General features: G+C 34.6%; 1 protein-coding gene across 1 annotated transcript; it reads left to right on the plus strand.

Annotated features, from left to right (window-relative positions):
- The first annotated feature begins 4574 nt into the window (after positions 1–4574).
- Positions 4575–12372, plus strand: nitr13 (novel immune-type receptor 13). Its single transcript, XM_039648517.2, has 6 exons — positions 4575–4675; positions 5030–5377; positions 5664–5999; positions 6287–6403; positions 6589–6632; positions 11981–12372. The coding sequence occupies exons 1-6, from the start codon at positions 4633–4635 to the stop codon at positions 12146–12148; spliced, it is 1056 nt and encodes a 351-aa protein (XP_039504451.2). The 5' UTR covers positions 4575–4632; the 3' UTR covers positions 12149–12372.
- Positions 12373–12604: the final 232 nt, after the last annotated feature.

Consider the following 12604-nt stretch of genomic DNA (forward strand, 5'->3'; position numbering starts at 1 on the left):
GACTGTAGCAATTGATTTCCACAATAGGAAAAGAAAAATACTATGCAAGTAAATGGCTACAATCTGTCTGTTAACCAATATTCTTTAAAATATCTTATTTTTTTAGGTATAAAATATCTTATTTTAGGCATTTTAGGTTTTACAGATGTTTAAAGTAATTTTACAGCAACAAACTGTATTTTATTATGTGATGTAGTGTTAACTTACTGACCTTTTGAATTAATAATATTTGTTTTGTTCCATATACACCAACAGCCAATAATCACAGCAGTAATGAGAGTCGAATGATCAATATGCTTATCATAAGCAGTTCTTCCACAATAAAGCTTTTTCAAATTTATAGACACTGCACAGTGCCATTCACACAAACATTAAACACCATCATGGTAACATGTTGAAATTTATTAATTTAGCATTAATTTAACAACATTAAATGTAACATTAAACCCTAATGCACATAACTGATTTGAAAAACACTAAGAAAATTATGAATAAACAGTTACTTACAAAAAACAAAATATTAAATGTCGTGTCACGCGGGGAATTTCTTCACTGTAAATTATACAATGACTTGTTCTTTTTCACTTCCAAAAACTGAAAATTTAACGGTGATTTATTAAATGTACCATATATCACAGTTATTTAGCGTATATAGCAAGGAAACTTCTGTAAACAAATTATCAGGTTTTTACTGTTGAAATCACAATATTTTTTTTACAGTGTGCCATGATGACTGCAAAATGACACAATTGTAAGTTGTATTCATTTATTTCTTTTAAAATAAAATGAAAAAGTGAAAACTTACCCCAACTCTACGTAGGAAAAATACCCCTAAAATGTTTAAATTGAATGGGTTAAAATATATAAAAAAACATTATTGTTTATTTTGGTCTAAATGGACACTATTGTGGTGGGTTTGTGTTACTATGTAACTATAATGAGTTTCATAATTCACAAAATGCATGGATTTTGGAATGCTAGAAAAAAAAAGTTACAGAAAAGATATTCAATTATGTGACAAACATGTTCCATGTGTGACAACTAGTCCTGGTATGATGGTGCAGTATAGTTTAACCTTTGTTTTGCATTATTGAGTAGCAGTTCTTGTCTCTGGCATGGTTTGGAAACCTAGGCATCATTAATGAAAGGTAAGGTCTCACAAGCTGCCTTCCGGATTGTCAACAACATGCGAATGACAAATAATAATGGTAAAAATGTATTTTTTTTTCTTATTTTCAACACATACTTTAAGTAACGTTGCACCTACAGTGCATGTCAACTAACTCTCATTAGAGTATTAGTAGACTGTCTGCCTAATATCTACTAACTCTTTATTTTGATGGTCCCCCAACAGATATTCTACTAATGACTATAGTCATTAACTTTTTAATTACTAACCCTAAACTTACCCCATACAGTCTAATAATACTCTAATTAAAAACTATAAAAAGTGCTTCTAAGAGATTACTTTTGCCTTAAATTACAGCATGTATTTGAGCACTACTAAATTTAACTGTGACAAAAATATAGCTGTACATCCTGTGGAAACTTTAAAAGTTGTTGTGGCAAGTGAGTTGTTTACTGAGAAACCCACTGAGGATGGTGTTAGTCGGTAGAGATGAGTGGTCATGGGAAACTTAAGCGAAGGTATGGGTGACAGGAGGACAGGAGCGGTACAATGAAATCGCTTTAACAGGTCTCATGATCTGCAAAACCGCACACACACACACACACACACACACGCGCACACACACACACACACACACACACACTTATAAGCACAGATGCACTCCTGCACAGATTCCTTCTGAAGGCCATGCACATAAAAACAAAAATTCACACATGCAAGGCCACTTCAACAGCGCACCCCGAACACAAGTTGATATTTTAAAACATGCATGCATTTCGTATCTTTAACAGAAATTTACATTTGATGGTCCCAAGAAACACAAAATCATGTTTTGCTCTCTTTTAGTGTGTTTTGGGGTCAGAACTAATGACATTCATAATATATGACAGACTTTTTACCAACACTGCTAGTGTTATGTTTATAATATATTATCATATATTTGAAGAGTTCAGATGCAAAAGCCTCTAAATGCCATTTGAAATTTTCTTCTAGAATGATAATTTTTATCAAGCTTGTATGTTTAAGTTCAGTGATTTCACTTAAATGACAATTCATAGGTAATCTTCATCCCCATTTAAGTAAAAGTAATTAACTAAAATATACAAGCTTGATAAAAATGATCATTCTAGAAGAAAATTTCAAATGACACTTAGAGGCTTTTGCATCTGAACTCTTCATTTATATAATGTTGTTTTTATTTCTCTCTTGAAAATGACAAATACTAATGGCCTGTCTGAGAAACTGAGATCAGGCTAACAAATAGCAGACTTTGAAACACTAGAAACCAAAATTAGTGTTTCAGCCATGCACAGTGGTGGAGGCGGAGCCTAAGTCAAGACTGAATTTTAACCCTTTCTCACAAAATCACATAGGAGTCACTTTTCCAGCGTTTATTATGTAAGATTTTTGTAATAAAATACCAAAAAAAAAATCACATTTATTATAACACTGTAATAAATGTATAACTTCATTTATTATCTTGATGAGACACCACTCTTGCACGTACTTTATAAGACAGGTGAGCAAATGTACATAAAACAAATGTTATATAGCTCGACAACATGATGAAATGTTAGAATTCGATCAGTATTCAAATGTTGATCTAGCTTACAGGAATATATTTCGAATTGGAATGTATTTGAAATGTATTATAATAATAATGTAACAATATACAATTATTTAAGTGTTATTATACATGTTACACTATTGTGATTATACATTTGTTACATTATTATTTGGTTACATTATTCTTTTTGAAAAAAGTAACAACTCTTTTTGGAAAAAGTAGCGATTTTTTTAGGAAAAAGTATACAGCGTTTCTTTTGAAAAAATGACTGTAATTTTTTTTTATTATAAATGAGTGTTTTTAGACATTTATTACAATGTATTTATATGTGTATTACAATGCAGTTATACATTTATTACAGTGTTATTATATTACAATATAATTTTATTTGTTATACATTTTTACAATGTAATTAAGTTATTTTTTTTTTACAATGTATTTATACTTTTTTACAGCATTAGGCCTATACGTTTATTACAATGCAGTTATACATTTATTACAGTGTTATACATTTTTTTACATTCATTATTTTGTTACATTATTGTTTTTGAAAAAAGTACAGATTCTTTTTATTACAATGTTACAGTTTTTACATTATTAATTATTTTGTTACATTATTCTTTTTGAAAAAAGTAGTGATTCTTTTTATTAGTGTTTTAAAATTTTTACGTTATTAATTATTTTGTTACATTATTCTTTTTGAAAAAAGTAGTGATTCATTTTGAAAAAGTACAGATTCTTTTTGTAAAAAAAAAAAAAAAAAAAAAAGTAGCGATTTAACTGAACCTGTAAATCCAACACTATCTCACGACCAATTCGTACGAATTCGACGCATGATTAAAAAGTGTCTAATTCGTACTAATTCGTACGACCTCACTCGTACTAATTTGTACGATTTGTCTAAACCCACGTGATGGTTAGGTTTAGGGGCGGGGTCAGGGGTAGGTCATTCGTACGAATTCATACGAATTGGCCAATTCGTAAAATATGTACGATTTAGCAAAATCGTATTAATTCGAACGAGTGAGGTCGTATGAATTGTTACGAATTAGCCACTTTTTAATCATTCGTCGAATTCGTACGATTTGGTCGTGAGATCGGGTTGGTAAATCTAGACTGTTTAATTCAGAATATCATGTTTTATTCGGGTGCGCTTAACGTTATCGTTTTCTCAGAGCTTAGGCGCCTGTGTAATAATAGTAGCCTAGGCTATTAAGCAACTCAAACATGCCAAACCAACAATACTAAAAACACAAAAAATGATTTTGTCATGGGCATTGCACTAGTTACTATAAATTATGCATAATTACATGCAACAATCCCAAACCCTATACTGCCCTACAAAGCAAAAAGGCAGTCACTACGCAGAGTGCAGAACTGAGAAAAATGACTTTTGCTAGGGCTTTTTGCAGTTACTTTACAAACGACTACCATTTTTCTCTAAAACGACACGCATTTAAGATAAGATGTTTTGTCACATAACAAAGGATGTCTTGAATGTCATGAAAATTGTAATAATTAATGCTTTACCAAAACTGCAGTTACTGCCTTTTTGCTTTGTAGGGCAGTATAGTAAACCGTAAAATGTTTTAACATTACTTACAGTAGTGCTTAAATGTATAATTACCCTGAAACAAGAGCATCTTAAATAAATTAACCATTTCATTTTTTTGTTGTTGTAATAAACACTTGCAATTCTCACAAAATCAAAGTGATTTAGTTGACCATCCCATTGTTTTAATTTGTAGTTTGTAGATTGTCTTAATTTAGCAGTTATCCAATTTTTTACCATTATATGGGGCTGTTCAATTGTTGTGGTCTGTGAACATGTTTTCAAGAAAAGGTTACAGGAAGTCTGTGCTGTCACGAAAAGAAAGACAGAGGTGTACAGTATAATCTTGCAGTATATCAAGACAAGCCAAAGACTGTGGTGAAGATGATGAATATTTGGATTTCTGTCATGCTTCTAAGTGAGATGTGTAAGTACATTACCTGATTGTCAGAGATTTTATTTATGTTAAGTCACCTCAAATTTTCAGATACTTATTTAAATACTATTTTTTCCCTGGATAGATCTTTTCTACATAATAATTTTTGTCCTCCGCAATGATTTTATTCTAAGAATTTATTACTTTCAACTATTCTGTTGTTGTTGCCTATTGTATTTATTTGCCTATTGAAAAAAAAATAATAATGTTAAGCAATAAGCATCTCATAAATTAATTCCATGGTTTAAGTATTTTGGACTTAGTTTTCTGAAGTATGAGACTAATATAAATCCTTTTCATACAGAGGAATTAACAATATTTTATTGACTCTTTTTCTCCCTATAGACTCAACACTCTCAGAGGTTGTTTCTCAACCTGATCCAGTAATGTTGGTCTCTATTGGGGATGATGTTACTCTGCATTGCTTTTTTCTGGAAGATCACAGTGATCCAATTACTTGGTACAAGCAAAAATCTGGACAACAACCACAAGCAGTTGCAATGGTGCAGAAATTAGTCAAAACCCCAAATTTTTTCAACCCTTTTGAATCCTCACGTTTTAGCATTGAGACAGACTCAAGCAAATGTCATTTAACGATTTCAAATGTCACTTCATCTGATGAAGCAATGTATTACTGTGGCTGGAGAAAATATGAAACTATTTTTGCTGAAGGCACATATTTAGCTTTAAAAGGTATGTGTTTCATCCTCAAGTAAATTTATTAAAGAATCAAATTAAATTGTATTTCTTACAACCATTATTTTAAGGGAAAAAAATCCACAGTAAACAAATACATTTGGACACTATGAACAGAGAGTCTATTTGAGAGATTATTTGTTACATATGATTATGTGCAATATTATACTCTAAATTATTTTATATTCTAAAATCATCAGAAAATAAGACATTTTGATTTGACTTGTGACTTTGTATATTTCAGATATAATCCCCTGCATAAATTGTCTCCATGTCTATTTAGGGTCACAAAACAACCAATATAAACCCCACGTGTCTGTTCTTCAGCATCCCGAATCAGAGACTGTCCACTCTGGAGACACGGTAACCCTGATGTGCTCTGTGCTGTCTGAATACAACACCGCAGATATCAGAATGTTCTGGTTCAGATCTGAATTCGGAAAATCAGAAATCCTCTACACTCAGAATCAGAGTAATCATTGTGAGACTGATTCTGCTCGGAACTGCACATTCAGTCTGTCCAAGAACATAGTGAGCCCAATGGACACTGGCGCTTATTACTGTGCTGTAGTCACTTGTGGAAAAATTCTGTTTGGAAATGGGACAAAATTAAATATGGGTAAGTGCCTAATTATTTTCTTTTCAGGCATTTTAATATTTTGTATGGAACATTATAATATTTAGTTTCATAATAAATGTTGGAGTTGCTCTTTTTAAAGAATATCATTTTTTGCACGTGCTCTTTGACGATCTCTTTATGGCAATTCACAGAATATGGGGAATGTCTGTTTATACCACAAAGCAAATGTTATATTTAAATGCATGTAATAGTATATTCATGCAAGTCTTGAAATGATAAATGTACATCACATACTACACAATGCATTTTGTCTTACTGTTCTACAGTAAAGCCAATTGATCCTATGGTGATAATCTTGGGTGTATTACTGGGTGCCTGTGTGGTTGTGATTACTGCACAAGCTATTTTAAGTCATAAAAAGGAAAAATATTACTGCAACAAAGGTGAGTGTTTTGATTTCATTTGTCTCCTAAAATGATTTGTATAATGGCTGGTAAAACACAATTGTAGGTAAGTCTGACCTATTCAAATCTTAATTACCACATGGTGCAAAGTTTTTTTTTTTTGTTGTTTTTTTTTAATACCACAGACTTCCATTATAACATATGTTTTTTCGTCTTTTAACCAGAAAAAGGGCTAGAAGACACTGAAAAAGAACACCCCACCAGTCAGGTGTGCATGATAAATGAATTTTAATTAATTGTTTCATGTATTTAATATGATAATATGGTAGCATTTTACAATACGTTTCCATTAATTAATGTTAGTTGATGCTTATTTTTTAACTGACATTGAAAAATAAGCAATAACTGACATTAAAAATTAGCAATAACTGACATTAAAAATTAGCAATAGATTTCTTACAGTATTATTTTTTTATTTGTTAATGTTAGTTAATAAAAGGACAACTGTTTCTTGTTATTGTTAGCTCAGGTCTATTAAATAATGTTAACAGATACAACTTTTGATTTGAATAAAGTATTAGTAAATGTTGAGGTTAATATTAACTAACATTAATTAAAAGTATTAATTAATTAATTAATTAAAGTATTTATATAGTTCATGTTTACTAATAGTTAACTAATGTTAACAAATGGAACCTTATTGTAAAGTGTTACCGATACTGTTTTATGCAATTATTGAATTTTAATTTTCTAATTTAATAAAATTTTGGACAAATTGTACATTACATTACAAACAGTACATTGGGTTTTCATGTTTTATGGGGACTTTAGATTCTATTCCTTTACACTAACCCTATCTCTAAACCCCTCACAGAAAATATCTCGGGTTACTTGACTGTAACCCTGGTACCTGAAATAGCGGGAATGATTTGCTGCACTTGATTTTAAGTGTTAAAGGCAAGGCAAGGCAAGTTTATTTATATAGCACATTTCATACACAATGGCAATTCAAAGTGCTTTACATAGAAGAAATTAAAATAATCAAAAGAAATCGATTAAAGGGAAAAACGTCCTTGTTTGACTGTTGTGAACGTGTGTGGCGAACACACTAAAGAATTTGGCTTAAATAAGTTCTGAGGCTGATGTCTTTCGAATGTGCACATCAGAGGCGACCTTTAGTCATAAGCCCCTTTTCAGCGTTACACTTGTTGTCTTTTGACTTTTTTCACAGTGATCCTGCATAGGTATGAATGAACTGCTCGTAAAAAAAAAAATCCTGGTCGACATTTGTTAAGACATCTGCTTTACAATGCTTATGATACATATTACAATGCTCATGATAACTTTTGTTAACTCTACAATAAGTAAATCCACTTCACCAGCTAATTACTCCTCGACAGCGATGCCATAGAAATATAGAAATCTCCGCAAGACGACCGCCAAAAACGAAAGTTCAAAGACAATATTCTAAAGATGACGGTGCCCACGTTTCTCTGGTGCATATAAGGTCTATAAATAAACGTGTGACAGGTACGCTCATCAGGTAATTTTGTTTAACCCTCCTGTTACCCTCAAATCTGATAACACTTTTTACCCTCTGGGGTCAATTTGACCCCAGTAATTTAAACCTCCACAATATGTGTATTTTTTTTACAAAGTTTTGTCTTAGTTAGTTTATGTCTTTGTTGACTACTTAAGTAACGTTTTAAGTTGACATCCACCCACCACCCCCCTCCCCACCCCACCTAACCCCACCTAACCCCACCTAACCCCTTACACATCCAGAATACCCATTGTACGACTATGGACAAATTTACAAATCAACATAAAATCTTACTGATTTTACCTAAAATTGGAAAAGTATAAATACATCTGGTGTTTTATTTTGTTTTATAATATTTCTAAGTATAGATTTTTGTAATCTATAAAATTTGGAAAGAAAAACTATTTATTTTATCAAGGATAGTAACACGAGTTATGTTTGGGGTCAATCTCACAAAAATTATTTTTTCTCCTCCCCCATGGCACGGGAAACATCCAAGTTCTCACAAAAATGATGTTTTCCCCTCCCAAATACACAGGGAAGAATTATTAGTTATCTTGAGAATTATGTCACATGTCATGTGAACTACTAGTAGTTCTCGCAATACTACAGATATGGTTATGTTTGGTTAGGGCCCTAAAACAGAGGGACGTTTTTTGAAAATGATATTGAATATGTAAAATTACAATGAACATTATAAATTCAAATTATAACATGTTATAATGACCTCAATATAACAACCAAAACAAATGTGTGTGAAATTTCAATATTTCTTCTGTTTTATTATACAACTAAAAGAGCCTGGGGTCAAATTGACCCCAAGGAACACCGATGCTACAAAATTTGTACAGGACTTTGAAAAAATATTAGCAGGTAAATTTTATGTTTTCAGAGTTGTCCCCATTAAATTAGGACAAGTCATTAAATTTGAAGCAAAAAATAAAAATAAAATTATGTTTTTACAGACGTTAAACATTGAATGGGGTCAAATTGACCCCAAGGATAATAGGAGGGTTAAAGAATGTCCTGAACACGATCTCAGTGCGGCAATGAAGCACAGCAGCTCGTCCCTGCTTTTTCATGGAACATGGTTTCAGTCAAGTAACCCGAGATGTTCCCTTTCAAAAGTTACTCTCAATGCTGTGCATGATTTTAAGCGCTATGGGGAACAAGAATACCAATGCTGCCACACTGGAAGTGTCTAGACCCCTCAAGGTTGTGTTGTGTGTGCGCACAAACACGAGAACGGCCTCAGACATGAGCCTGGGATGTCTATTCAAGGACTTGAGAGCCCATAGTATGTGAACATCCAAACTATAGAATCTAATAAATGTGTGCATAGAGGACCAGCCTGCCGCCTCACATACTTGCTGCAAGGGGGCGCCTCTTGCTGGATGCAACCCCCCTGGTAGAATGAGCCCTAATGCCTAGAGGCAAAGCTTGACCACACACCTTATAGGCTAGAGAAATAGCATCCCTCACCCAATGCGACATATTTTCCTTTGTGGCAGCCCCCAGAACAAATTAACAGCTACTCTGACTATTTTGCACGAATTGGACTCAGTAAGTGAAGTGTCTCCTCCTCCAGCGTAGTGAATGGCAGAGGACAGAAGGCTTCAAGAACGACCAAATGTGGGGTCGAAAATTGAACTTTTGGAAGTTGGGTGAGATTGCAAAATAGCCCAGGGGCAAAGTCTAAGCAAGATGGTGAAAAAGACAGAGCCTGAAAATCCCCTCTCTAGTGACGAGATAGTCATAAGGAAAAACATATGTAGAGTCAGAAGCTTGACCGGCGCTGACTTTAGTGGTTCAAATGGGGTTGAAATGGGCGATCAGAGGGTGTTTCCCCACTAAAACCCTGTCAATCAGAGCATGGCAAGCTGAGACGGCGGCCACAGGTACTCAGAGAGTAGCAGGACATGTGCCTGCTGACAGCTTTTCCTGCAGAAATTCCAGCACTAAAACAATCTGGCAGTGGACTGGGTCTGCATAATGTATAGTACATCACCTTTCAAAGACACACCACTTAAGGACGATACACATGTATCTTCTAGTGGAGGGAGCCCTAGCACTCAGAATGGTCTCTACATCCACTGAAAGTCCAGCATCTCTTAGCCGGTCCCTAAGATACCTCCTGTTCGACATCACCCACAGCGAGCCGCCAAGAAGAAATGTTATTCTAGATCCAGACTGTGGTCGGTCAACGAGGTCATATCAGTAATAGCCATGAGCCTTGTTGATGGACCTTAGCCAGGACTTCTGGGAGCAGGGCGATCAGTGGAAATGTGTTTAGACACCTCGTGGGTATGGGGCCATGCCGTCCAGACCCAGGGAGGGCTGAAGGAGTCAGGGGACGTTTTTCGTGAAGTGAAGAGGTCCACCTCTGCTTCGTAAAATCTTTCCCAAATCTGATTGACTACCATGGGATGGAGCCTCCAATCCCTTTTTGTGGACAATATCTGCTCCCATGCTTTTAGGAATGTAAATCGTCCTGAGGGACAGGAACTTTTATAAAGTGGACGCAGCAATCAGCGCTTGTGCTTACCATAAGCATGGATTTTAGAAAGGAAACAAAGTATTTGCGTGTGCCCTTACCCTTATTTGCGTCTGGCGATTAGCCATTTGGAAGAAATACCCATGCTCAGAGCCACAAGTATCATCAGTAGAACTCTTTGAAAGTGATGGAAAGTAATTTCCTGACATACTCTCATACAGAGAGAGCCTGAAGCGTCGCGGCTGAGACACGAATACATAGTTTTAAATGCCCTGAGGCGTCTGCGAGCATCTTTGATGCATTATTGGCTCTTTCATACTAACAGATTGGCGAGCGTTCATCACCCGCTAATCCCCCACAGTTTGCACACGATAACACCCTGACCTGTCGGCGAGCTCAACAATTTGCAAATCGGGCTTAAATCTGGCTTAAAGTCATGTAGGCTTTAGCTCACCATTTTCGGTGAAATGCCATGTTTGTAGTCGAGCAGCGATATGCAAACTGTTGCTTGCAAACTTTGCATTCGACTTTTTTTCCATTATCTTTTTTTGTAAAATTATCTGATTGCCCTGAAAACACCTCCATTAACACATCAAAAAAATAAATAAAAAAAATCGAACAATCAGAATTTTTTTTTCGGAGGGGGGAACCCGGCTGGATTGCGAGGCCCCTTAGTGGCGCGAGGCCCTGTGCGGTTTCACAGTTCGCACAGCCCTTGCAACGGCTCTGTGCACAGATGTGCGTCAGCAGTAGACAGAAGGACAACCCGATCTGAAAAGAGAAGGAAAGAAAAGGAAGGACCCATCTCCTGCTCCTCAGCCAGATCGACTCGCGATATGTGAGACGAGCGTGAAGCACTTTAATGGAGGGCAACTCACAGTGCTTGCACTCGCCATTCTCTAGATATGATTATTTTTTTCAATTCTTCTTTTCATTGTAAAGAAAGTGAGCGAGAAAGGCTTTATTCCTGCCTGAAAACAACTAACTTCTAGCAAAAGGGATAGTGTCATGATCCTGTTTCTTACTCTCATTCCCACTCACACATTACGCTATTTCCTCATTATCACACACACCCCCTTGTTATCCTTGTTTCCCCTCCTCAGCTGTCTCTCATTCACTAGTTAGTGGTGTTCCGCCATACAATATAGTTATCCTCTTTACACGCTTATAAAGCAAAACGTTTTATTTTGTGTCACCGTCCTAGGTCGAGTTACACTACTTGTGTAACTGTATTTAAATAGGGAAAACGTGGCGGTGTTTGGTCGCTTCTCTGGCCCATATTGAATTAACTGGGCTAATTAAGTGCTATCAAAGCGTCTCTTGCGCCAGAGCGATTGAGTGCACGCACTGAGACGACATAGGTATGCATCAACTCATCATAGTTAAGGGAATAACATAGTTTAAAATGAAAAAATGGTGGACTATCTTTTTAAAATAAAGCGCAGCATTGAGAGTAGCTTTTGAAATTGAACTTTCTGCATTTTCAAAAAAAAAACAAAACAAAAAAACAAAAAAAACATGAAAAAAACATTTGAAACATGAAAAAACATTTTCCTTTTATCAAATCTGTCTCTCATAGGAACATGATGCAGTGGAATTGAGTTATGCTGCATTGCATTTTAAGGAGGGAAAAAACAGAAGAGTTCAAAGGAATGGGGACCGTGTTCACCTCAAGACAAACACTGTTTGTGTTTTCAACCAAATCAATAATCCCACTGACCATACTATTGAGTACAAAAATATCTAGAATTTATTAGATACAAAAAAATGTAGTGCAACTTAAATTTGCTAATTCATTTACTGGCAGTGTCTAACTTTTTGTAAATTATATTACTGCACCTATTTTTTTTTTTTTTTGACCAGGATGTTTCATTTGAGAATGATTGTCTTTTGATTGTGATGGTTGTCTGATTTGATCTCGAGCTTCAAAAACTGGTTGTATGACTCTGTAAAATAAATAAATAGATACAATAAGTGCAAAGTTTGGAATTATTGTTTTATTGGACACATTTTCAAATCTGTTCAAATTAAAGCTCTCAATATGGTGTGATTTTACAGCGATTAAAAAAAATACTTAAGTACTGTATATTAGTTGCAGTTTTTGTGATGTTATTGACAGGTTAAAATGACAAGCTTCTCCGAAACATTTGTTTCTAGAAAATTTTGTATTTTAAAAAAGTCTTTCAGAGATTTGATAAGTACA

This window comes from Pimephales promelas, chromosome 9 (assembly GCF_988280905.1).
Source record: "Pimephales promelas chromosome 9, fPimPro1.hap1.1, whole genome shotgun sequence".
NCBI classification, from domain to species: Eukaryota; Metazoa; Chordata; class Actinopteri; order Cypriniformes; family Leuciscidae; genus Pimephales; species Pimephales promelas.

Excerpts from the sequence above, each read along its gene's own strand:
- nitr13 (XM_039648517.2), top strand. The coding sequence starts at position 4,633 with ATGATGAATATTTGGATTTCTGTCATGCTTCTAAGTGAGATGT. Across the intron at positions 4,676-5,029 it reads CATGCTTCTAAGTGAGATGT|ACTCAACACTCTCAGAGGTT; the intron begins GTAAGTACATTA and ends TTCTCCCTATAG. Across the intron at positions 5,378-5,663 it reads CACATATTTAGCTTTAAAAG|GGTCACAAAACAACCAATAT; the intron begins GTATGTGTTTCA and ends ATGTCTATTTAG.